We start from the raw sequence: 25,042 nt of genomic DNA, 5'->3' as shown, positions 1-25,042 counted from the left end.
GTGTGAAGGATTTAGGATTTAGTTTTTATTCAAACTTCTCCAGTATGTCAAGTGTGTAGGAAAATATGGTGGCTGACTCAGAAATACAAATGACCAGAGCATAGCGTGTAAAAATAATGGACTTAGCTAGTGTGACATCAGCTGTTGGTTTTTAAAGCCTTGAGTTCAGCAGCTGTCGCCATCTTTGTTTTTTGGAGCCAGAGTGGATCTGACTAAGAAGCCAAGGATCCTATTTGCAGACAGCCTGTCACTCAGAGCAGCCTGCCCTTAATTATGCATAACTTTAAGCCTTAATAAAATGTAAATGGGTGAATTTTGTAGAAATTCACCCCTGTCAGTGGAGCAGACCCTACAAATCACACTTGAATCCATCATATCTTTGTTGTTTCAACTTTGACTTTGATTAAAAAAACACGACGTGATGCTCACTCACATTTTTTTTTAATCTAAATATGCGTGCTTGTCTTCCTTGCTATTGGTCTCCAAACAGATTATGTCTCTGTCCAGCAGAGACTGAGATACAGCTTTTATATATTCCTTAGTTGGCTTTGTTTCATAGCCCCAGAGGTTGCTGCTTGATCTAGAGCCAGTGTTTGGCTTGTCCATTCTGGGCTACTGTAGAACAACATGGCGAACTCTGTAGTTGAGGACCCTCTCCATATGTAGATATAAATGGCTCATTCTAAGGTAAGGAAAACACAATAATCATTATCTACAGGTGATTAGAAACTAATGGAATATTATATTCCACTTCTGCATCGAGATGCTTCTAAATTTCACACATTGAACCTTTAATGAAAGACAGTCAGCCTACTGCCCTGAAGAGTAGTAGAATCAAAACTGGACAAACGTTATTTGTAGGTTAGATATTAGACAAACAAGTGAGCAGTAAAGCTCAGGTTATAGGCTTCAAATGTTCCATCGAATATGAGTAGGGAGGAACAAAATCAAACTTTTTACATGTATTTTTGATAAATCAAGAACGTTACCTTTTTGTGTCAAATAAATATTAAAAATGAACCAGAGATAAAGGGAAATGCAGAAAAAAAATCCACCCAGCAACTTCAGTTGTCATTAGTAGTTTAATGTTTGTTTAATGTGAGTTCTAACTCTGCTACTTATTTTATTTTATTTTATTTTATTTTAGTTTTTTGTTTTAATTTTTTTATTTTATTTTAGTTTAGTTTGTTTTATTTTTTATTTTATTTCATTTATTTTAGTTTAGTTGAGTTTTATTTGTTTTATTTTTAATTTGATCTTTTTTTTTAGTTTAGTTTGTTTTATTTTTTTTTATTTTGGTTTAGTTTTCTATTTTATTTAATTTTAGTTTGTTTTATTTTGGTTTAGTTTTGTTTCGTTTTCTATTTTATTTTATTTCATTTTAGTATGTTTTATTTTATTCTAGTTTATTTTAGTTTGGTTTAGTTTAGTTTATTTTAGTTTGGTTTAGTTTTCTATTTTTTATTCCATTTTATTTTATTTTAGTTTAGTTTAGTATGTTTTCATTTGGTTTAGGTTAGTTTTATTTTTTGTTTTATTTCATTTTATTTTGTCACTTCCGGTCGTTGACGTCCTGTTTCACGAATGACCACTGACGCCCGCTATGTTATCTGCAGCCAGGCAAAGGTTCACGTGGGCAGTACCTCCCATCAAACCAGGAGTCACTCCGCCTCAGTGAAACTCGGTAGGAACTCCAACAGGTGTCTGTGAAGTGTCTGTGAAGATGTCTGCCTGTCAGGAAACTACTGAACACTCCGGGCTGCTCAAGTTCTCCTCCGCCGTGTTTTACGCCGGCAGCTCGTTTCTTATAACGGTGGTGAATAAAACCGTACTGACCAGCTACAGGTATGTGACGCTTTGTCTGCTCTGTCATTCATCACAGGTGGAAGGAAAAGTAGCATTATCAACATGAAGTGCTATGTTACATGGAAAACTCAGTATTAAACTTTATACTAAAGTGAAATACAACAGTATTGGCATTAAAACATATTTAAAAGTACCAGAAGTAAACTATGTATATACACAAACTATGTACAAACTATTACTTTATTAAAGTTGTGTAACTGATTACACTTTACTCTTCTAGCAAATGTTTTAATCTGGGCAATAAAGCTGAAACATAAAATAAAAATCCCTTTGTGAGCACCTACATTTTGATCAGTCAGTGTGATTTAGGGTGGCACAGTGCTGCAGTGGTTAGTATTGTTGCTGCACAGTAAGAGGGTACCTGGTTTGAACCCCGGGGTGGGGGCGCCTGTACAGAGTTTGCACGTTCTCCCTGAGTCAGCATGGGTTCACACATAGAGACAGACAACCATTCACACAAATTCACCAATTAAGTCTTCAAATCTTTGGACTGTGGGGAAGCTGGGGTACCCAGAGTAAGCCAGAGAACATGCAAGCTCTGAACCATGAACCCGCTTGCTGTGAGGCATCAATGCTAACCACTACATCACCGTGCCACCCTTTATTTTGAATATGAATATGCAAAGTAACTAGTAACTAAATGTATCAGATAAATGTGGTGGAAGTAGCACAATATTTGTGTACTGGAGTAGTGATGCTCAAGTTAAGTACTTTAAAATTGTACTCAAGTACGATACTAAAATAAATGTACTCACCTTCCACCACATTGTTTCATACAGTGTTGTTGGAGAAAGCTCACACACAGAGGATGCTTACTGTAACATTAAATTAGTCGTTATGGAATCAAACTCTATGTCTTTAACGGTTTATGTGATGGTTTTGTAGGTTTCCTTCCTACATGTGTCTGGGAATAGGCCAGGTGAGTTATCCAGGTGTTGACGTTTCTGAGTGTGTGTGTGTGTGTGTGTGTGTGTGTGTGTGTGTGTGTGTGTGTGTGTGTCAGTCATACACATGCACATCTCACTGTCACTTTTGTCCTCTCAGATGATCACCACTCTTGTCGTCCTTTATGCTGCCAAAATGAGCAAAACTGTCAAGTTTCAAGACTTTGACAGAAGTATTCTTTTTAAAGTAAGCATTTCTCTTTTAAAAAATAAATATTCCTCATCATTAATCTTAATTAAAGTGTCACACTCCTTTTATCTTACTCTATTTGCCAGATTTTCCCTCTTCCTTTGCTGTATGTTGGGAACCATATAACAGGACTGGCGAGCACCAAAAAACTCAGGTTCACCCAGTTTGGCTGTCATCTCATTAAGTAGATTTTAATCCTTAAAAGAATACTTCACCCCCCAAATTACCCTTTGTATATCGATTTCTCACCCTATGATGTGTTGAATTTGTGAAGAAAACTCTTGTCAGTTGGAGTCTGGCTTTGAGAGAGCATAGTGAGGGCTGAGAACCAGAGGGATGTACAGTAAGCGACATTTGACTATTTTTACAGGACAGCCAAAACACAAAAAAAGGACTGAAAATACTTTGCCCTGACTTTGTTCATTGATTTTAATCTTTAATATTATAGCTTTATAAACATTTGGATGACATTATAATTAATGAACAATATTTTGATGCACACTGAAAAACAGATTTTTTTAAGTGCACTTGCGCCCTTTATGGCCCCAAAATACTTCAGTGATTTTTGTGTTAAATCGTTTTGTTTTTGACGAATAACTCTGGATTGGTTTAGAGTTCACAAGTACCGTTTTGGCAGTCATGTGATATACATAACTGATTTTCACCCACTTTTGCCCCTCTGGTTCTCAAACCTCGTATTACAAAACCCAAAACCAGTGAAGTTGGCACGTTATGTAAATCGTAGATAAAAACAGAATACAATGATTTGCAAATCCTTTTCAACCTATATTCAATTGAATACACTGCAAAGACAAGTTACTTAATGTTCGAACAGGTAAACTTTGTAATTTTTTGCAAATATTAGCTCATTTGGAATTTGATGCCTGCAACATGTTTCAAAAAAGCTGGCACAAGTGGCAAAAAAGACTGAGAAAGTTGAGGAATGCTCATCAAACACTTATTTGGAACATCCCACAGGTGAACGGGCTAATTGGGAACAGGTGGGTGCCATGATTGGGTATAAAAGCAGCTTCCCTGAAATGCTCAGTCATTCACAAACAAGGATGGGGCGAGGGTCACCACTTAGTGAACAAATGCGTGAGCTGATTGTCGAACAGTTTAAGAACAACATTCCTCAACGAGCTATTGCAAGAAATTTAGGGATTTCATCATCTACGGTCCGTAATATCGTCAAAAGGTTCAGAGAATCTGGAGAAATCACTGCACGTAAGCGACAAGGCGGAAAACCAACATTGAATGCCCATGACCTTCGATCCCTCAGGCGGTACTGCATCAAAAACCGACATCAGTGTGTAAAGGACATCACCACATGGGCTCAGGAACACTTCAGAAAACCATTGTCAGTAACTACAGTTCGTCGCTACATCTGCAAGTGCAAGTTAAAACTCTACAATGCAAAGCGAAAGCCATTTATCAACAGCACCCAGAAACGCCGCCGGCTTTGCTGGGCCCGAGCTCATCTAAGATGGACTGATGCAAAGTGGAAAAGTGTTCTGTGGTCTGACGAGTCCACATTTCAAATTGTTTTTGGAAACTGTGGACGTCGTGTCCTCCGGACCAAAGAGGAAAAGAACCATCCGGACTGTTATAGGCGCAAAGTTCAAAAGCCAGCATCTGTGATGGTATGGGGGTGTATTAGTGCCCAAGGCATGGGCAACTTACACATATGGGAAGGCATCATTAATGCTGAAAGGTACATACAGGTTTTGGAGCAACATATGTTGCCATCCAAGCAACGTCTTTTTCATGGACGCCCCTGCTTATTTCAGCAAGACAATGCCAAGCCACATTCTGCACGTGTTACAACAGCATGGCTCCATAGTAAAAGAGTGCGGGTACTAGACTGGCCTGCCTGTAGTCCAGACCTGTCTCCCATTGAAAATGTGTGGCGCATTATGAAGCGTAAAATACGACAGCGGAGACCCCGGACTGTTGAACAACTTAAACTGTACATCAAGCAAGAATGGGAAAGAGTTCCACCTGAAAAGCTTCAAAAATTGGTCTCCTCAGTTCCCAAACGTTTACTGAGTGTCGTTAAAAGGAAAGGCGATGTAACACAGTGGTAAAAAGGCCCTTGTGCCAACTTTTTTGCAATGTGTTGCTGCCTTTAAATTCTAAGTTAATGATTATTTGCAAAAAAAAAAATAAAGTTTCTCAGTTTGAACATTAAACATCTTGTCTTTGCAGTGTATTCAATTGAATATGAGTTGAAAAGGATTTGCAAATCATTGTATTCTGTTTTTATCTACGATTTACATAACGTGCCAACTTCACTGGTTTTGGGTTTTGTAGATAAGTTTCACTTTCTGTTCAGTTCCCAGTTGAAAGGGCTTGTCTGTTTGGGAAGTACTTAGCATGCAACTGGATAAATGAGACTTGGGTTATGGGCCGCACACATGCCGCGTTTTGTGAGGCCTCAAATTCATTGTTTTCAATATAGACGTGCCGCAATGGCTGCACCCTGAGATAAACTGAGTTCAACTTTTAGAACGCAGTAGCAGGCACTGCATGTCAATTTATCAAGAATTTTCTCCGTTTTTGGATTCTTTGTTGGAGGCATGTGAGAAAAACAAAGTTTTCTTCCTGACTTAAAGAGTGAGTATGTGACACACAAATTATCATTTGGAGGGTGAAGTATTCCTTTTAAGTTTAACAGCACTCATTCATGTGGTCATGTGGTGTCTTTTACAGTTTACCCATGTTTACAGTATTACGGAAATTCACCATATTGATGACAATGATCTTGGAAGTATATATACTAAGGTAAGACATATCTCTATGACAGAGCTGGTGTTAAAGTACTGTATCATGCAGCACTCTTACATGGAGAGATTTATAATCAGTTTATCAACACAATTTAACAAGACAGGAGCTTTCAGTGCAGGGGGAGAAGGAAAATGTAAGATATTAAAGAGTGAGATATGATTTATTCAAGGGAAAGAACATCAACTTTTATTCTTATCTGCACTTTGACATGTGCTTTTTTCTATACAATTTTTGTTTTTGAACTGAATGCTTTCCTTTTGTCAGAAAAACATTTCCAAGACGCCTTGTGTATAGTGTCGTAGCCATAGTCCTGGGTGCCATGGTTGCTGCAAGGTATGAATTTCTAAAGTGAATTAATTCAATAGGAATTGTTTATAATGTCCTTAAGAAATGAACACCAGAGCGTTGCCTCCGTCTGTTCCTCTCTTCCAGCTCTGACCTGGCCTTCGATGTGGAGAGCTATACTTTCATCCTGCTCAACGATGCTTTCACGGCTGCCAGCAGCGTGTACACCAAGAAGAAACTTGGCACTGAGGTAACATTCCCTGCACACTCTGTACAAATGGACACGACCTTGTGTATTCTACTGGTAGTTTCACATCAGTTAAATGTCTGTGAAGGTGTGACAAATTGCAGGGTAATAGAAGATCGTGTTACTGCACAGCTGTCCTGCCAGAAGAAGGAAGGGGATGAAACCTGTAAACCTTAACTAAACATGGTATTGCATCGAAAATGAGATGATAGATTTTTATCTTTAGCATTACAAAGTGTGAGTAAAGGTGATGGTTTTAGTTATGTTTGTCCACCCTTTAAGTAAACAGGATGTGGGACACACCAGGATCACACCAATGAACAATTATCAGCACTTTGTAAATCTAATATGTTGTCACAGTAACTGTTTTTAGGTCTGCTGTTTGTTGCACAAGCGTCACAAATGATCTGTTTGATTTTGGTCACATTAAATTGAATATTTTGCTCTTTTTCATTAAGGGCCTCGGGAAGTATGGTGTCTTATTTTACAATGCACTAATCATTGTCATCCCCACTCTCTTGGCAAGTGCATTGACTGGAGATTTACACGAGGTACATACATTAAATATAGTCCAGTGTATTCTTTGAAGTGTTTGTGCCCAGAGCTGTGTGTGTTTTCCTGCCTGACCACCTGCATGTTTCTGATCCACAGGCAGTCACCTTTAAAGACTGGGTTACAGCCACTTTTATTTTTTGCTTCCTCATGTCCTGCTTCATGGGGTATGTCACCACACTATGCTCAATTACTGTCATATCTTTGTGGCAACTCCAAAAACAAGCAAGAAATCATACTTCCATAGGTCTTATATAACTGCCCCACTACCCTGTATTGTGATACTCAGTTCTGTGTTTTTCAGGTTTGTGCTCATGTATTCCATTGTCCTGTGCAGCTATTATAACTCTGCACTTACTACAACAGTAGTGGGGGCAATAAAGGTAAGAACACACTGATAAAAATGCTATTTTTAGACCAGAAAGGTCAGTGCACATACCTCAGCCAAGATTGCACAACCCTACAAATCCATTATGTTAATAATCGAGCTTCTGTGTGGATCTGGGTTCAGACTACACATAGTTAACAGTAAAAACTGTTTATGTTCAAAATGGCCTCTCATGCAATGCTAGGATTGTTTTTAAATTAACTGCATCTACACATGGATCTAAATCTGCATCAAAAACTAGATACTTGTTCTTCACCCCATTGTGATGGCTTAAAGGGACAGTTCACCCCAAAATTCATTCCTCTTACCGCTTCATCCTCTTGAGGGTTGCGGGGGGGCTGGAGCCTATCCCAGCTGACATCGGGCGAGAGGCAGGGTACACCCTGGACAGGTCGCCAGACTATCACACGGCTGACACATAGAGACAGACAACCACTCACGCTCACATTCACACCTACAGACAATTTAGAGTTATCAATTATCAGCACTAGTCCCCAATCTGCGTGTTTTTGGACTGTGGGAGGAAGCCGGAGTGCCCGGAGAGAACCCTCGCTGACACGGGGAGAACATGCAAACTCCGCACAGAAGGGCTCCCACACCCAGGATCGAACCGGGAACCCTCTTGCCGTGAGGCGACAGTGCTAACCACCACATCACCGTGCCGCCCTCACCCCAAAATCAAAATACATATTTTTCTTCATACTTGTAGTGCTATTTATCACTCTAGATTGTTTTGGTGTGAGTTGCAGAGTGTCTGAGATATCGACAGTAAAGATGTCTGCATTCTCTTGAATGCAATGGAACTAGATGACACTCAACAGCAATGTCTCTTTCCAGAAATCATGACCTGGTTACTCAAGATAATCCACAGACCTTGTTGTAGCAGTCTCATGTAGGAACTATTTTCTGTCTACCAAGCTACACCCACTAACCATATCACCATGGAGAAGGATGCATGTAACACATAGATGGGAGGCTGGTGCTTGTGATGGCACAAGATGTAAACATTAATGACGTCCTCCTCAGCTGAGCTGTAACGATAGCTAGCTCAGTGGTGCTAGGTGAGCTAGCAGTAGCAATGCTCCCCTCTGTGTCATCTTATGGTTAGAGGGTGCAGTTGGAAAGAGACGTTGCTGTTGAGTTTTTCAAATGTATTTTATGGTGTTTTGAGCACCACAAACTGAGTGCCATATACCATAAAACTTCAGTTAGTTGCCCGGGCTATTATTTGCTTTAGTTGCTGAAATTAACAGGCCTATATATGGGACAGGCCTTTAATTCCTTTCACACAAAACTGTGCAAAGATCAGGACATATGATCTATTTGTTTATTTATACCAGTGTGAATATTATTTGTATAATAGTCAGGCTTCAGATAATATCAGGAATGAATCATTCATTTGATCTAGCTCTGACATACAATGCATCACAGAGAGAGTTAAGGCGCTCAAGGATTACAGCACCCGACATACTGACACAATACCACTTTATCCTGTTAAAACAATACTCACAACTTGGATCAATTTTTATGAAAAACCCTTTTGATTCTCTTCATCTGAGGACCCTTACAGACTAAAGGAACATGAATAACTTACAGGCTAATGGAGGAATGGACACATTATTTGAGGTAGCCAACAACCTGCTTTTATACATCCGAAGAACTTAAAAAAAAACAAGCTGCTTGGCAACAAGAGTTTTATTTGTCAAAATGAATAGCCACAGGGCGGCACGGTGGTGTGGTGGTTAGCACTGTCACCTCACAGCAGCAGGGTTCCCGGTTTGATCCCGGGTGTGGGAGCCCCTCTGTGTGGAGCTTACATGTTCTCCCCATGTCAGCGTGTACTCCGGCTTCCTCCAACAGTCCAAACACATGCAGGTTAATTGGTGAAATTGTCCGTAGGTGTGAATGGTTGTCTGTCTCTATGTGTCAGCCCTGTGATAGTCTGGCGACCTGTCCAGGGTGTATCCCGCCTCTTGCCCAATGTCAGCTGGGATAGGCTCCAGCCCCCCTGCGACCCTCAAGAGGATAAGCAGTTAGAAAATGGATGGATGGATGAATAGCCACACTGAGCTAGTAAGACCCTAGGCTTTTAATTGAGGTTTTATGGTAGTTCCATTATACTTTAGAGAAGGCAGACATCTCTATAGCCAATATCTCCAACACTCAGCGACTCACACCAAAACAATCTAGATTGATAAATAACATTACAGGTAAAAAGAAAAACATGTATTTTTGATTTTAGGGTGAACTGTCCTTTTAACTTTCCCCTAAAGTTTTTGAGATGCTGTGCTAAGTAACAGACATAACAACAAAGAACTTAAAACATCATCCTTGTTCTGCTAACAGGATCATCACTAACTTGTGTAAATATTACATTTTTCTAAAGAATGTTGCCGTAGCCTATATCGGCATCTTTGTAGGTGGAGACTACCTGTTCTCTTGGACCAACTTCCTCGGCCTCAGCATTTGGTAAGAAGTTAATTTTTTCCCCACTTCAGTTTAATTTTATTCTGTTGTTTTAACAGTTTGTGACCAACATATTTTGTTAAATGTCATCATGAACTGTGCTTGACTACAACTGCAAATTGTCAGAGTTCAATGTGATCAAACAATCAAACAAGAGGCCCCAGCATCTTTGAACTGAAGCTTATTGTCTTGGCACACATTGTTCAGTCACTCTGGGTAACAGCTCAGCAGTAGCAACAATCATTTACCATGGCCTAACATTCATTCATCTTTGTCTTTGCAGTATGTCAGGTGGACTGGTGTACTCATATCTCACGTTTAACCAAAAATCATCTGGGACTAACGCAGAAAGTGCACAAGAGCTGAAGATTCACATCCCAGAGGATTCAACAGGGAAGTACTCTGCCAACTAAATGGACAATATTTTAACATCCACCACTAGGTGGCATTGTTCTGCTTCATGTTGGAGCTCAATTTTGCTTCTGAACTTTTATTTTGATGTTTATTTAAACTCAATTGATTGTCCTGGAGACATTACTGCTGGTATATGAATGAACTGACAAGAAGATCACATAAATTCTGGGTCAGGTTCAGTGAATGTTTATTGAAAACCAACAATTACACAACAGTGTGGACAGCCTGTCAGAGAAATCTTTAAAAATGTGTAATAAAATGTCTACCAAGCAAGCAGGGTCAGTCTATACATGTCACAATGTGAAAACTGTTGGAGGATGTTAGCTGAGGGGGAAACTGAGACTAAAATTTCAACTTCAGAGCTCTCTGTAAAATTGTGCACACTCAATATTCTAAAACAAACTCAATGTGTATATATTAAATGCCATAATCTTCTCAAACCACAAAATAGACTAAGGGTTAGAAATGCTTCAAAATATACTATAATTGGGTAAAAAATAAATCATTTGGTGTCTTGATTATCAACAATTCACTTGCCTTCCAGTTTCACCGTAACTCCATAAGGGTAATTTGTAAATCGAACAGATTCAAACATCACAGCTAGAGTGACAGGTCGCTGGTGCAGGTTTCCCCAAAACAACCGAGCAGACAGGGCAGTTATGAGAGGCTTCATACAGTGTTGAAGGATGTAGTGTTGCTTTAAAGAAAAAAGAAGAAACAAAAAACAGCACTACAAAAATCAGTTTATCAGAAACAGGTGCCACTTTCTTTGGACACGTACGACAAACCTAATCCTCAGTGCATTGCAAGCTTAATCCAAGACTCAAGGGGTGTAAGTGCTAAATAAAAATCAGTGTGGTGTCTAAATGTATGCGACATAATCTAAATGTTTTCTTTGCTGGTGCCAAAATATTTCCCTTCACTTACAAATGATCTCAGGGCTATCAAAGTTGGACAAAATGTTAGCCAGAAAAAAAATAAATATTTCATAATTTAACCTTTGAAATGAGATGACATACATGCACCACACACTACTATGATGCTATGCCCACATCGTAACCAGTCTGCCGCCTTTTAATATAAAAGGTGACTGACATCATCCATTGTAAAATATCTCCCGTCTGGTTGGTAAACAGCTTAAGGTCTGCAGGTTTTACATGATTCTTGTATTGGAGGAAAACAGCTGTTATAATTGGAATATGGCATGTTTGTAAAGGCACTCTGGACCTTTGGATATTGTATATTACTGAAAAGAACAGTGCAGGGTTAAGGGGGATTTAGTAGCATCTAGTGGTGAGGATTGCAAACTGCAACCAGCTAAAACTTGTTTGAATTCCCTCAGGTTTTTACTCTGAGCCGAATTATCCACAACCATCTGTCTCCAAAACAAACAGACAAGGTGATTAAAACTGGTAAAAAAAAAAAAATCAGTTTCACGTTACAAATTAGTGTTTCGCTGATGCTTTTTGGCATGTTGGAGACCGGGTGCTAGCCACCGTTTTTCTCTGAGAACTTGTACTTAAGATTTTTACCGTGAGCCGAATGATCCGCAGAGTTTTTTCACTCTCTAAAACAAACAGACCTGGTGATTTAAACCGGTATAAACACTAAGTAAAGCAGTTTTCGCATCGCAAATCAGTGTTTTTGACACTGTCTGGCTTGTCGCAGAGGGACTGCTAACTATATAGAGTCCTATATAGAGCCAGCATTTGGTTAGTCCATTCAGAGCTACTGTAGAAACATGGCAGTGCAGCATTGCGATCTCTGCGGATGTGGATCCCATCCCTATGTGGATATAAACGGCTCATTCTAAGGTAACAAAAACACAATGATTGTTATTTTCAGGTGATTATACACTAATGCAAACTTGCTTATTTTAGTATATTCCACTTCTGCCAATATCCCCCAAAATCCTACAGATTGAACCTTTAACTAAATCTGTCAGACAGTACAGTTAAGTCAAGGTGAACTTTTCCTGTGTGGTAATGTCATGCATGTAATGATAAAGTGGTGAAGCTGTCAAAGTTTGGAGTTTTGAAAAGCTTGTGCCTAACCAGACCTCTGGATTAGGCTTGCAATGATCACCTCTTACTCGCTTATATAAAAAATGACCATGTTGCGCACTGAACTGATCAGACCTGGACTTGTACTGTCTCCTTTTGTCCACCCACGCACGCTTGTCGGAGCGTGCCGCGCGGGTGAGGCTTAAACTATCTGAACGTTACTCAGTCCATTTCTGCCACCACTGCTGTCGACAGTGGCGGCGACGTTGTGCTTACGACGCTGGAGATGAAACCTGGGAGCATGATGAGAGGCCATCCGACAGTTGGAATGCAACTTTAACATATCCTATGTTTGAGCACACCCTGTATCACTCTGTCCATCTGAGCTTAATCCATATATACATCAGTCATACACACTCTGTTACACTCACAAATACACTCAAAAAAACTCGTTACCATCAAAGTGCAAACAAAAATTAAAAATAATAGGTACTCTTTCTTTGCCTTTAGAAGACAGGAGAAAGAAAGACATTCTTCATATAGTTAAATCTACAATTATAGCAGCCTAAAAGGATAAAATGAAAGCAGAATAAGGTGCTTTAGCTTGTGCCTTCCTGGTGCTGTGAGGGGAGGGGGGGGGGGTGATGATGCTGTGCATAACACTGATCTCAGGCCAATTCAGCTCGTTCTCAAAGTCTCCTTTCACAACTTGATAGAATTAACTAAACTAGTCATCGATCTGCATTTATGAACGTTTTCTAGCTACAGCACATATTGCAGGAAGGCGGTTTGGGGAGGGAGATATGAGGTGCGGGGAGTGGGAGTCCAGGATCGGGAAGTTGGGTGGGTGTTCAGGCAGACAGGTTGTTGGCCAGCTCAATGAGAGCCAGAGCTCCGTGGAGACGCTCTCGCTGCTCCTGGAGGCGGCGCTTGGCAGCTCCTCCCTGGCTGCTCTTCTCCTCCTCTGCCATCTCTTCCTCTTCCCCGTTCTCTTCATCTGACTGGAGGAACTCCATGGGATCCTGCTGCTCCTGGTCCTCTGCTCTCGCCTTGCCCTGTGGCTTCACCTTGGTGGTTGTGGGGGCGCGCTGCTCACGGGTTCGCCAGTACCTGAGAGGACAGAGTTGACTATTAACATACACTGCAAGCAGATCATGTAACTTAAATGCACCATACAAGTCCTAGTATGCTTTATAACACTCCACTGTAGTGACTTACTTTGCCAGCCACTCAGCCACAGCCTTGTTATCCACAGACTGAGCCTTCCCCTGGCCCTCCTTTGGTTCCTCTCTCTTCAGACGGGAGAAAGGATGCATGGGACAGTGACGGTTGGCATGTGTGAACCGATTGCCACATCCTGCAGAGAGGGACACGTATGAATAAACAGTAAAACATTAAAGGCCATGTGTCTTTGCCAAGGTGAGTAATGCATTGACCTTATGTTTGATGCTCAGCTAGCTTGTTTATTTAAATCAGACAGTTATACTGAAATTTCTGTGTTTGTTAGGTACTTTCCAAATGCTACAAATATAACTCAGCCAGTTAAAGAGTCCAGTCAGTCACAGTGACTGCCTCTGGAAAGTACCTAAAGTAACTAAAAGTGAAAGGCCACACAGCTGACTTTGACTTTTGTTGCTTGGCAAAACAACATCATTTTAGTAACACTTTGTACAGCTAGCTTAAAAGCGCAGTCTTCCCTGAAATCCACATTTGGCACCCACCTTTCTCTGAGCAGACAAAGGGTTTTTCCCCAGTGTGCAGCCGCTGGTGCGTCTTCAGCTGACCACTCTGGACAAACGCCTTCCCACAGTTTGGGTAGTCACACAGGTAGGGCCTCTCTCCTGCGGGACAATAAGGATGATGATGTCACAGTTAGACACACATACTACATTCAGATGTGAAAACAAAAGTCTGAATATTCACAGTTGATACTTGAAGGTCAACTGTTTCATGCTTTCACACATCAAACATTGCCGTGCCCGTTCATGTTCCAGCATGTTAATGTTACTGGTTTGACAGGTGTTTACATGACCTTCCCTGCTTCTAATAGTGTGGGAAAGGGCATCATGAAACCCCAGTACTTCCAGCTTTTCTTGAGGCGCCTGTCTTTTTGACATTAAGCCAAAACAATATATTTTGTCTTCTATGCACTGCTCCTCTCACCTGTGTGTGTCCTCTTATGAGCCTGAAGAGACTTCTCTCTGGGAAACACCCGGTTGCAGATGTTGCAGCGAATGCGGCTGGATGAAGTCTCCCCCTCGCTTATGAGCTCCCGGACGGTGTCAGCCCGGGGACGCCCTCGGCGGATGCCATCCTGACAGCACAGAATGCACAGAAATGTTAAATTGTGAAAGTAGTTTTTCCATATTCAGGTGCAGAGTATAATTTGGCAGACTGAGTATGAAATCCTTTTATGTTTCTATGATCTGATACATTTACAACATATGAACAAAGGTCAGAGATCATATTTTCATAATACTTTGATTACATATATGCATTTGTATTTGTTATTATAATAAATAACTATTCAATACACTGTAGAGTTCCCAGCGCTTCCTATCTGAGCTCACGTGTTACATTGTTGCACGTTTGTCCATTATAATTCATTCACATCCGGTTACATTTTTGGCGCGCGACTAGACGTCATGTATGAGCAGCTGCTCCAGAACCAGGAAGTAGCTGGGGTTTAAACTGCACCGTGTCACACCCTAATGCGCGGGCGATTTTTTAAATGACTCCAAACCTCGGCCATATTAAAGCTGACTATTAACAATATTTAACAGCTTTCAAGTAGGAATTAAATGTTATTTACATCTTTGCCGTATTAATATCTTTATAACGACTCAGTTTGGGGTGATTTGTGTCTTTAAATATGTCAGTATCCTCATGCACGCGCTCTTTTCCTCCCAAAAGCTGCTGTTATGACATGTAGGTCCGCTTTAACATATTTGAAGTGTTTTAATACGTTATAATAACTGTATTACGGTGTTGTCAACATCTTTAAACTATATGGGAGCGGTACGTTTTAAGTCTGTGTGACATTATCTGCCATGCTGCAAGTTTCTTCGTAACTTTACGGTTACATTAACATGAACATACCCTGATTTGCTCCGGTGAAGTATCCGTGTCTGCCTCCCTGGCCGTCTGGGTCCCGGTGGGAGACGAAGCCCCGCTCACTGAGCCCGGGCTCAGAGTCACATTGTGGGCGTTCTCCCCCCACTTCCACGGGTAGACCATGAAGTCGCTGAAACCGGGGCTGGTGGGCGTCAGGGCCTCCGCTGCTTTCCTCGGTTTGATCGGCGTGGTCTTGATAACGGACACTAACACTCTCTTGGGCGAGTCGTTGCAGAAAATGACGTGCGGGTGCTTGTTGTCGGCCATCGTGCTGGTGTGGGTGTCAAAACTCTGGCAGAAGCACGCAAAAGTTTCAACTCGAGGTGGTTATTTTGAAAAAAATGAATGAGTATAAGTCATAAATAGTGCGCCTTTTTTTTTAATCCGGAGTGAATATGTCCTTCATTTCCAAAGAGGAATTGGGCTAATCTCGGATCCGATCTGCGCTACAAAGTATCCGGTAAAGATACAGTTGGATATGAAGCTGATGGGAAGTTTCCTCCTTGTCGCAGCGGGTCGTCTGAACTGACCTGTGTGCGCCCACAGGAGCGTTGTCCCGCGTTGCAAAATCGCGCCCGAGCATGTCACCGACCAATCAGCTGCAGGGATCCGAGCCCACGTGCCAGATGCGACCAATGCCAGCAGCCACATAGAGCCATCAGAGCCAATGGGAAGAAGAGAGAGCGTTCTGTGTGCAGTGATTGGTCGAGACGTTTTCATCCAATGAGATTTAAACACTTGACGCGCGCTCTTGCACGCTAACCTCAAGATTGGCCAATGAAATTGTGCAGAGCGCGTGTTCGGCCACGGCGCAGCCAATGGGAGTGAAGGGCGGTTAATTTTACATTGCAGGGGAGCAGATGGCTCTTTCCCGCGCTGAGGAGTCTGTTTATGTTATTACATTTTTGGGGCAATTTAAAGGGAAAGGAAACGGTGCCCTAGAGGCGCCAAAGTTACGTAATCATTTTAGGGCGGAAACACTTGAACAAAGGATTTACTGTGCGGGTGAATAAGAAATAGAAAGTAAAGGTTACTTTGAAATATTGTTTCTGATAAATTTGTCTAATTTAGCATCACACATAACAGTTAATATAGTGTTTTTGTACAGTAGGAAAATATTGTCTATCTATGCACATGTAAGTGCTGAAAATCAAAACATCACGACTTGATGATTTATGATGCCACCAAATGGCAGTGTTTGTTCACAGTGCCATGACATATATACTTTTTATTTTTGTTGTCGGTCATCAGTGCTTTCATTCAAACAATATTTCTTTACAGCTATTTTTCCCACATAGCCTACTTATGTACTATATTTTTACCTGTATTCATCCATCCTTGTTGTCCTTGTTCTAGCTGTTTGTCTGTGTCTGTGTACATTCAGAGCAATGCAAAAAACAGAGCCAAATCTTGCCCATATATAGGCTATAACAAAAAAAAAACAAAAAAAACAAAAAAAAAAAAAACTGGAGCAACGTGCAGTCATAATGTCCTATGAGCAATTTCACTCACTGTGGTGCAACAGAAGCCTTTCTGTTTGGCTGTATGTGCCCCTCCCATTGCTGTGAGCTGGTCTGTCTGTGTCCCTCACTCTGACACTGTAACCTTAAAAAGACAATCCAACTATATCCCACTGCACTGTACAATATGTGTCTTTAAACCACTAAAACCTCAGATGATATTCAACCTAACAAGTGAAATCAAAACTACCTTTATGAGCTTATCTTTTTGAGCCCATACACTAAACTCTTTGTAGTATTTCCTAACGAATTAATGCTGGACACTGATATAAATTTGAATCGAGTACCCTAACCCCATTGTATGTCTAGACTGTACGTCTGACATGTGTTTTCTACTCTGACCACTAGATGGGGCTAAGGTCCATTAAGTAAAATATATCCTGACTCATCCTGCTGGAGACAGTGACACAGTTTCTCAGGTTTGAGGTATGTTGGAATAATTTTATTGCTGGAAAACATGTAGCTATCTGAGGATAACAATAAATGCAAATTTATGAGGTCATTTTATATATAGTTGGATGGTCATTTATCAAATGATGCATGGAGGGAAATATGACTATGTCTGAAGCAAAATAGATACAGGTTATGAATAATTTTGTAGTGTACATAGATCTGCACAATTTAGTACAAGCTGTACAATATACAAAAGGCATGCAAATATGCGGACTTAATGGAACAACCTTCAGATTGTGCCAAGCCATGGAAAAGTAAAGACTGCTTAGTAATCATTGCACAGACACAGGTGAGCTCAATATTTAATCAAGCTGTACTTGAAGTTACTCAACAGTCTGTAAGTGTAACATCACTGTTGTGTTTTATTGTGTATTGTTGTTGTTGTCTCTTTTTTTAAATTGTGTATGTTGTTTGTCTTACTCTTAAGGTGCTATGGACCTCTCCGTGAGATGTGTCTTTAATAAAGTATGAACTGAAAAATTGAATTGTAACTTGTTAGGCCTCATCTTACAGGTACTATACTACAGCTATTACAGTTGCTAATAATATAATATGCAGACAAAAAAATCTATAATAATGTTTATGTTGTAAGGAAATACGAGGGAATTAATAATATTTGTTTGAAGCTTTTGACAGATAACGTTAAATCTTTGTCTGACCCGAGCATATTAAACTGGTACACCTGAGATTCGGTCAGTTAACGTCAGCTAACGGCTAATTAGCACAACTAGCTAACGAGGACGGAAACAGCTGCAGTCACGTACCGGTGTTTGTCAAAGAAAGGACCACCGTAAAAAATATAACTTAACTGAGTTTCTTATTCCCATTTACGACTTGTGTAGCTTTTATATGGGTAACTTATCTAAAACAGGTCTAGAAACAGAAGTAGCTAGCACACAGAGCTAGCTAGCGTTAGCTACTGAGCTATAAAATTGTACCAGTTTAACTAACGTTAATTGTGTGTTAAGACAACTGATAGCCCACTTAGAGTTATCAGCTTTTGTTGTAATACAGACAAAATTAATAATCGTCAAACCAAAACTCTGAGCATCACCACAATGAACCTGAACCTGAGCTAACTTAGCCCTTAGATTTAATTACTCACAGCTGACTAATGTTAGCTAAAACCAATCGAATTAAAACTAAGGGACTGTTCATTACTTATGAAGGGTAAGGGGTGGTGCAAAAAGGGGAAGGCATTTCAAATATTTTGTAAGCATTGGGAAGCAATTGAAATTGCTGTTTTTTATATTTATTTTAGTGCGATTTGAAAGAAAACTGGAAGGCATGCTTTCTCTAAAAAAAAATGCATGATTTATCATTGCCAGAAACTGTTAAAACAGAAATTATTGTTGGATTATCAAATTTCTGACAGTCCTTGGACATGTCGTGTGACAAACGCCATCCATCTATCCATTTTCAACTGCTTATCCAAAGCCGGGTCGCAGGGGCTGCAGGCTGAGCAAAGTATTCCAGACGCCCCTCTCCCCAGCAACACTTTCCAGCTCCTCCTGGGGGACTGAGGTGTTCCCAGGCCAGATGAGATATATAAACTCTCCAGTGTGTTCTGGGTCTGCCCCGAGGCTTCCTACCAGTTTGACGTGCCTAGAACACCTCTAATGGGAGGCGCCCAGGAAGCATCTGGCCTGAACTACCTCAACTGGCCCCTTTCGACGTGAAGGAGCAGCGACTCTACTCCAAGCTCCCTTCAGATGTCCAGCTCTGTCTCTAAGGCTGAGCCCAATCACCCTTCGGAGGAAACTCATTTCAGCAGCCTGTGTCTGTGACCTCATTCTTTCGGTCATTCCCAGAGCTCATGACCACAGGTGAGGGTTGGGACGTAGATGGACCAGTAAACTGAAAGCTTTGCCTCCTGGCTCAGCTCCCTCTTCACCACGATGGTCCGACATAGCGCCTGCATCACTGCAGACGCTGCGCCAAACCACTGATCCATCTCATGCTCCATTCTACCCTCACTCATGAACAAGACCCTGAGATACTTGAACTCCTTCGCTCGGGTGCATTTCGTGCCAGGCGGCAGGCAGAGGCAGGGTCCTGGGCATGTTGACCCCTGGTGTCGCAGACTCACTCTGGGGATGGGATGAGAAAAGCTGCTGTCAGGAAAAAAAAACATAACCAAATTTGAGCTTGAAATAGTGACATTTTTTTAGAATAACTTTATTTTATGTCTCATTTAAAATTTGGCCACAAGTAAATTTGCACAAAATATCTGGCATGAACAAGAGTGAAAAACCTAAGCTCTTCTCAGTTTCAAGATTTCATCCTCAACTTTTCACTTTTAACTTTCAAACATCTAAGAGTATGTTTTAAAAATCTAATAACAAATTTATGATGGATGGAGAGCCTTGCATTTTGTCACTCAGGGAGGGTCAGGGAAAAATATTCGTAGTTTTGGAGAGAGGTCAAAATAAAAAATAAAAAAAAGTCACTCCTCACCCACCTCCATTCTCTGATAAGTAAAGAACAGTCCCTAATGTTAGCTGGTAGAAGTATTCTCATATTTTATGATCATGGTATTTTTAATAGTGTTCTTTGTTAATTAGAGTTACAGAGTTGTTAGAGTTATTTATACAGGAAATAACAACAACAACCCTCAGTTCAAGCTCATATGTAGCCTTTTCTCAAAACTTGCTTGTACTAACTGTAACTTCAAAATGGAACTGTTCGTCTTTATCATTGAATGTTATGTATTTATTTGTCCATGTATAAACACGTTTCCCCTTTGACTTCAGTCCCTGTGCCAATTCGAGCACCAGGACCTGACTAAGCAGAGAATAATCCACCCACACTGGCAGAGGACTCGAGCCAAGTCTGTGCAATGGATGAATATTGATTAGTGAACAGCCTATTGATGAGCACAGGGGCGTGGCGTCGCTCGCCTCCACACGTGCAAACATTTAAAAGTGTCCACAAACCGCTGTGGGCATTTGTTGGATGTTAGCGGAGGCAGCAAAGTATCGTCCGCAGCTCTGTTGTGTTGCAGCCGGGCACGATAACGGTCGTTGCATGAGCTTTTTGTTTGCTATTTGCAAAGCATGCGTTCACCTTGAGGAGGAAAACAGCTTTTGAATTCTGCTTTGTCTCGTCACACACAGGCTAAAATGCTACCGGACGCCTACGGGTGCGCTGTGGCGAACAGGTTCGGGGATCTACTGGATGACGATGCTGACCCGTTTGACTTACTCAGCAAAGTGGAACTGGAGAAGGAGAAAAAGAAAAAGAAGGATGACGAGAAGAAAGGCAAGCAGAAGAAACCTGGTCAGAAGGAATCCCAGAAGGACAGACGCGTCCCCATTGCGTCGGGTGGTCAAGACCCGGCTCCAGGTCAGCTCACCGCCCGGCTGCGTTATTGTTACACACCCCAAATCCAAACGATTCTGGCAGCAGCTAGTATTTCTAGATTGGGTGGCACAGCCAAGAGTGGCCAGTTTGCTCAGGCGCTGTCAGCTGCTGATGGTGCAAAGTCAGCGAGACTGCTGAGCACATGTTCATGCTGTCAGGATTTCCACCCCTTATCTGAAGCCAAATAACATTGTCCTAATTCTAAAGCACATTCAAAACTCCATTTAAATGCAAATTTTATGTCTGACAAAAGTTTAAGTACAGTTATTCCTTGTTATTGAAACACAAATTTTCACTGGACTCACTTTTTTTTTTTAGCTTTTTTGCATACTTTGGTATTATCAGATACATTCTTTCCTTTTTGTAAGATGGAGCTTTTGGATATTGTGAACAGTAGATTGGATTGGAAAATGTTTTAATAATCTTGATTAAGAGCTAAATGATGACAGGAAGGTTCAGACCAACATTTTATGTGATATTATAGACTGTAATATGTGGGCTGTATAGATTTTAGCATGATTTGCTTGACCAAACATTTAATAATTTAAGTTTTTCATTTGCAAACAAAGAAGAAAAACAAGAAAACACAACCGAATATCTCACTAACGTTACCTTATTTTCTGCCCTTAGTCCAGAAGCCGAAGCAGAAGCAGCAGCAGCAGCCGGCGCGTCCTGGACCATTCACTGAGAGTGGAGATGGCAGAGAGGAGGCCCAGAGGAGCACAAAGAGGCCTGCCCTTGGGGAGCGCAGGGCCAACCGAGAAGAGTACCCTCCTCAAGAGTTTTCCATCCCTAAGTATGTGTTTTCTTACAAGATAAAGCTAAAACTTTACTTGGGGGGGTTCACATCTGGATGGGAGTAAAATTGGTTGCATCACGTGTGTATTTACGTTTCCATAGCCACACCTTAGTTTGGAAAAAACAAACAAACAAAAAAAAACATTATTACAATTGTCCAGTTCTACAATAGTATTGGTTCTCCCATGAAACAACTGACCCCAAGTGCTCTAAGAGGACTGTTTTTCTGTGTGAAGTTTGCACAACTACATGCTAACTACAGCCACCTCAGAAGATTACTGGTACCCGTGAACATGGATTGTGATATGGAGTCATCACATGTCTACACTTGGATATAGTTTGTCAGTATTGAACGTTGCTACCATCTGCTAGATTTGAGGTTTTATGGCATGATTTATTCTTATTATTCTGGCCAGCTGTCCTATCTCACAGTCTAAAAAAAATGTGTAGAATAAATTGGGCATCCGACCTGTGATTCGGACCTCCTCCAAAATTGAATTGCTTCTTCCTTGGCCTATGCAAGTTTCATTAATATGGAACCAGTAGTTTTCCTGTAATCCAGCTAACAAACTGAATGTAAAACCTCCTTGTAGTTAAGAAGACAATTTTTTTTTTTTTTTTAGTCAATACATTAATACAAGGTTTTGCTGCCGCTGTCTCGCTTGGTCTGGTATGACCAGTAACATTTCAATGCTAATGTTAGCCGACATTTTAGAAGTCACAATTCTCCCATAATTGTCACTGATGAAGTATTTTCACCTTCTTTTGGTCTCACTGTTTTTCTCAAAGTAAGAGATGCAACTGACCAAGTCTTGAGTAATACTTTGAAATGTCGGAGCTGTCACAGGACCACATAACAAGTGTTAATGTGACTGGTCCCCAGGCCTTCCTATAATACAGACTCTGACCAATGGGGCAGAGGGGGGACCAGAGGTAGGAGAGGAGTAAGAGGTGGAGGATACCCAAGGAACTCCGACAACTTCAACCCGAGGGGCAAGAGAGAGTATGATCGACACAATGGAACGTAAGCCTTTTTGTTCATGTAGCAGTCCAGTTTAGAAAGTCTTGTTTTTTCTCTCATAATGGTGTATTTGCAACTTTTCTAATATTCATTGCAGAGGAGTCTCTCCTGAGGAAAAGAGAGGAGGCAGAGGACCCTGGAACTGGGGCAGTGTTGAAGACGGTGCAAGGTAAGTGGAATTTCATTAACATGTTAAAGGGAAATTTCGGTTTATTTCAACCTGTCTCCTATCGTCCTAAACTTGTTTCAAGTGACTAGTGACATAGAAATAATAGTTAGCATGTTAGCCGTTAGCCTAGATACAGCCGGGGCGCATAGTAGCGTCAGACCTGTTAAAACGTAAGTGAACGGGCAACCTTCAAGTGCAAAGTTAGTCCACTAAACAAGCTTTTTTTCCACAAAGACCGCCTCATATCGTTAGCTAAATGGTAAACAACAAACATGGCACCACACCAGTAAGGTAAGACAACACGTTTACATGTCGTTTTCTGTATGTTCTCTGACATTTATCCTAATGATATGAGGCGGTCTTTGTGGAAAAAAGCTTGTTTAGTGGACTAACTTTGCACTTGAAGGTTGCCCGTTCAATTACATTTTAACAGGTCTGACACTACTATGCGCCCCGGCTGTATCTAGGCTAATGGCTAACATGCTAACTATTATTTCTATGTCACTAGTCACTTGAAACAAATTTAGGACGATAGGAGACAGGTTGAAATAAACCGAAATTTCCCTTAAGTAACAACTTTCAATTTTGAGCACAGTAGAGACGTGTTTCTGCCCATGTCTCTTTTGTAAAGTGAATTAATGGAGGTGACCTCTGATGCTCCAGTCAAATCTGAGGAGCACCAAATACCTGTGGAGGATGAGAATCCGAATCGGTGAGTGACGCACATAACCACCTTTCTTAAAAATAACATCAGAGTCACATCACATCCTTCAGTGGCAGAATCATCAGACAAGAGTGACAGTTAACTAGTCTAAACTTGTGCAATAATTAAATCAACCAAAATGTAGAAAAGTGAGCTTTCACAAATTGTGCTTGTGTTTTTGCATCCATAAATAGATTAATGGAGAAAAAAAAATCTAGTCTCTCTACTTTAAAGACTCAAGTAATAATTGGCAGTTTGGTAATTTGAGTCATGAGAAACAACTTAAGAATGTTTTTTTAATTTGATAGTGTCACACTAGATTCACATTTTACGATGTAGATACGAAGTGGACTGACAGATGTAGTTTGTCCCCAATCATGGCAGAGCAATGGAAGAAGAGGAAGGAGAGATGGTGGTCCACGTTGCCATGGAGATGTCCCTGGACGAATGGAAGGCCCTGCAGGAGACAAGTCGCCCCAAGGCAGAGTTTAATATCCGCAAAGCCGAGGACAAGATTCCCTCCAAAGCCAAGGTCATCCACCAGTCAAAGTACATGGAGGTGAGGATTAAAAGCACCTTATGGAATCTGTTCAGGAGAAGACAACAAAGCCCTGATCAAAGTGGAGCTTTGATGAGACCTTATGTGGACTGCTTAAGAAATAAGTAGGCCTAGTAGTAAGCCACATCCTGCAGTGATGCTCCACCATAACATACAGACCCTCAGAAAAGTGTAAACTAGGTTAAGGCTGCTGAGGTTTATCTAAAAATCTAAAGACAAGACAACTACACCATTTAGATGACTTGATTAAGCATTTGCCTTCAATCTTCAGAATGTGAAGGAGGGGACCCTGGAGGACATGGAGGATGAAGGAAACTTCCTTCGTAGGTCCGTGAATGACATCACCTCCCTTCTGGACATCAATTTCGGGAGTCTTGGACGCCCCAGTCGCGGGGGTCGGGGAAGGGGAGCACGGGGTGGCCTGGCTAGTCGCCCAGAGAGAGCCAAACCCATACTAGAGAGGGTATGTTCTCAACTCTTGCTCACTGAGATCAATCATAGAGCACAAAATGTAGGCTACCCCAGTGGAAGCACATGGGAACATATGTTAAACTGTATGCTGTAAATCAGTGGTTATCAACCTTTTTTGTGTCAAGGACCCTCAAATTGATGCACATTAGATCACTGATTTATGTGTTCTTTCAGCAGGAGGACGATCTGGCTCCGAACCCGGATGACCCAGAGGACTTTCCAGCACTATCAGCAGGAAGATAACTGAATTCACTTCTCGTTTACCTCCTGTGGGGAATATTGGTTGCACTTGCTAAAAAAAAAAAAAAAACACGTTTCATGTTTCTGCTGTTCTTAAGGTTTGGGGTTTTATTGTACTTGATTTATTTTGTTCTATTGCACAGATGGCACTGTTCGGCATTTGAATCCTAAAGAATAAATGCTTTTGCAAATTGATCTTGGAGCTGTATTTTCTTTTTTTAGAATGCAACACAGGGACTACTTTGAACAAGTATGAAATGTGAGAGGTTTGGGTTTATGGATCTGTGTTGCCTTTTGCATTTGTAGGCAATTATGCAACTGTACTCAGCTGGGAAAAACAGGGTAGTGGATGTGTTGCAAATCCCATACTTCTTTTTACTATAAGTGGGTACTGCAGCTGTCCTTAAAAAAGTACGTACTGTTGCATGCAGTATGCCAACAATCCGGACATACTACTTTCTCATACAATGCACTCAACTTTGGCCCTCT

The 25,042-nt window shown here is 41.0% G+C and overlaps 3 protein-coding genes across 10 annotated transcripts; 2 read left to right on the top strand and 1 right to left on the bottom strand.

Moving 5' to 3' along the window:
- Positions 1–1,582: 1,582 nt before the first annotated feature.
- slc35d2 (solute carrier family 35 member D2) lies at positions 1,583–11,566 on the top strand. 2 transcript variants are annotated; one of them, XM_049579860.1, is made up of 12 exons: positions 1,583–1,845; positions 2,752–2,785; positions 2,911–2,997; positions 3,087–3,154; positions 5,713–5,784; positions 6,052–6,120; positions 6,220–6,322; positions 6,778–6,870; positions 6,971–7,038; positions 7,176–7,254; positions 9,646–9,728; positions 10,009–11,566. In XM_049579860.1, exons 1-12 carry the CDS (start codon positions 1,724–1,726, stop codon positions 10,136–10,138), a joined length of 1,008 nt encoding a protein of 335 aa, XP_049435817.1. In that variant the 5' UTR covers positions 1,583–1,723; the 3' UTR covers positions 10,139–11,566. The 2 variants fall into 2 exon arrangements, with proteins under 2 accessions (XP_049435817.1, XP_049435816.1); XM_049579859.1 differs by lacking the exons at positions 1,583–1,845; positions 2,752–2,785; positions 5,713–5,784; ... (5 more) ...; positions 9,646–9,728; positions 10,009–11,566 and having other exon boundaries at positions 2,922–2,997; positions 3,087–5,147.
- Positions 10,181–15,828, bottom strand: znf367 (zinc finger protein 367). The gene is made up of 5 exons (XM_049579861.1): positions 15,242–15,828; positions 14,306–14,456; positions 13,864–13,983; positions 13,361–13,499; positions 10,181–13,252 (listed from the first exon to the last, which is right to left on the bottom strand). Exons 1-5 carry the CDS (start codon positions 15,521–15,523, stop codon positions 12,994–12,996), a joined length of 951 nt encoding a protein of 316 aa, XP_049435818.1. The 5' UTR covers positions 15,524–15,828; the 3' UTR covers positions 10,181–12,993.
- Positions 15,829–17,163: 1,335 nt separating this feature from the next.
- LOC125890933 (intracellular hyaluronan-binding protein 4-like) lies at positions 17,164–24,858 on the top strand. Of its 7 annotated transcripts, none has more exons than XM_049579857.1 (9): positions 17,164–17,202; positions 20,346–20,574; positions 21,223–21,388; positions 22,274–22,414; positions 22,509–22,580; positions 23,212–23,292; positions 23,668–23,842; positions 24,114–24,305; positions 24,488–24,849. In XM_049579857.1, exons 2-9 carry the CDS (start codon positions 20,352–20,354, stop codon positions 24,554–24,556), a joined length of 1,119 nt encoding a protein of 372 aa, XP_049435814.1. In that variant the 5' UTR covers positions 17,164–17,202; positions 20,346–20,351; the 3' UTR covers positions 24,557–24,849. The 7 variants fall into 7 exon arrangements, with proteins under 7 accessions (XP_049435814.1, XP_049435809.1, XP_049435808.1 ...); XM_049579852.1 differs by lacking the exon at positions 17,164–17,202 and adding an exon at positions 17,304–17,518 and having other exon boundaries at positions 24,491–24,858; XM_049579851.1 differs by lacking the exon at positions 17,164–17,202 and adding an exon at positions 17,305–17,518 and having other exon boundaries at positions 24,488–24,856.
- The last annotated feature ends 184 nt before the right edge of the window (positions 24,859–25,042 follow it).

The sequence above is a fragment of the Epinephelus fuscoguttatus genome, linkage group LG6 (genome assembly GCF_011397635.1).
Source record: "Epinephelus fuscoguttatus linkage group LG6, E.fuscoguttatus.final_Chr_v1".
Taxonomy (NCBI): Eukaryota; Metazoa; Chordata; class Actinopteri; order Perciformes; family Serranidae; genus Epinephelus; species Epinephelus fuscoguttatus.
Note: the sequence above shows the minus strand (reverse complement) of the source record. Positions and strands in the feature narration are given on the sequence as shown.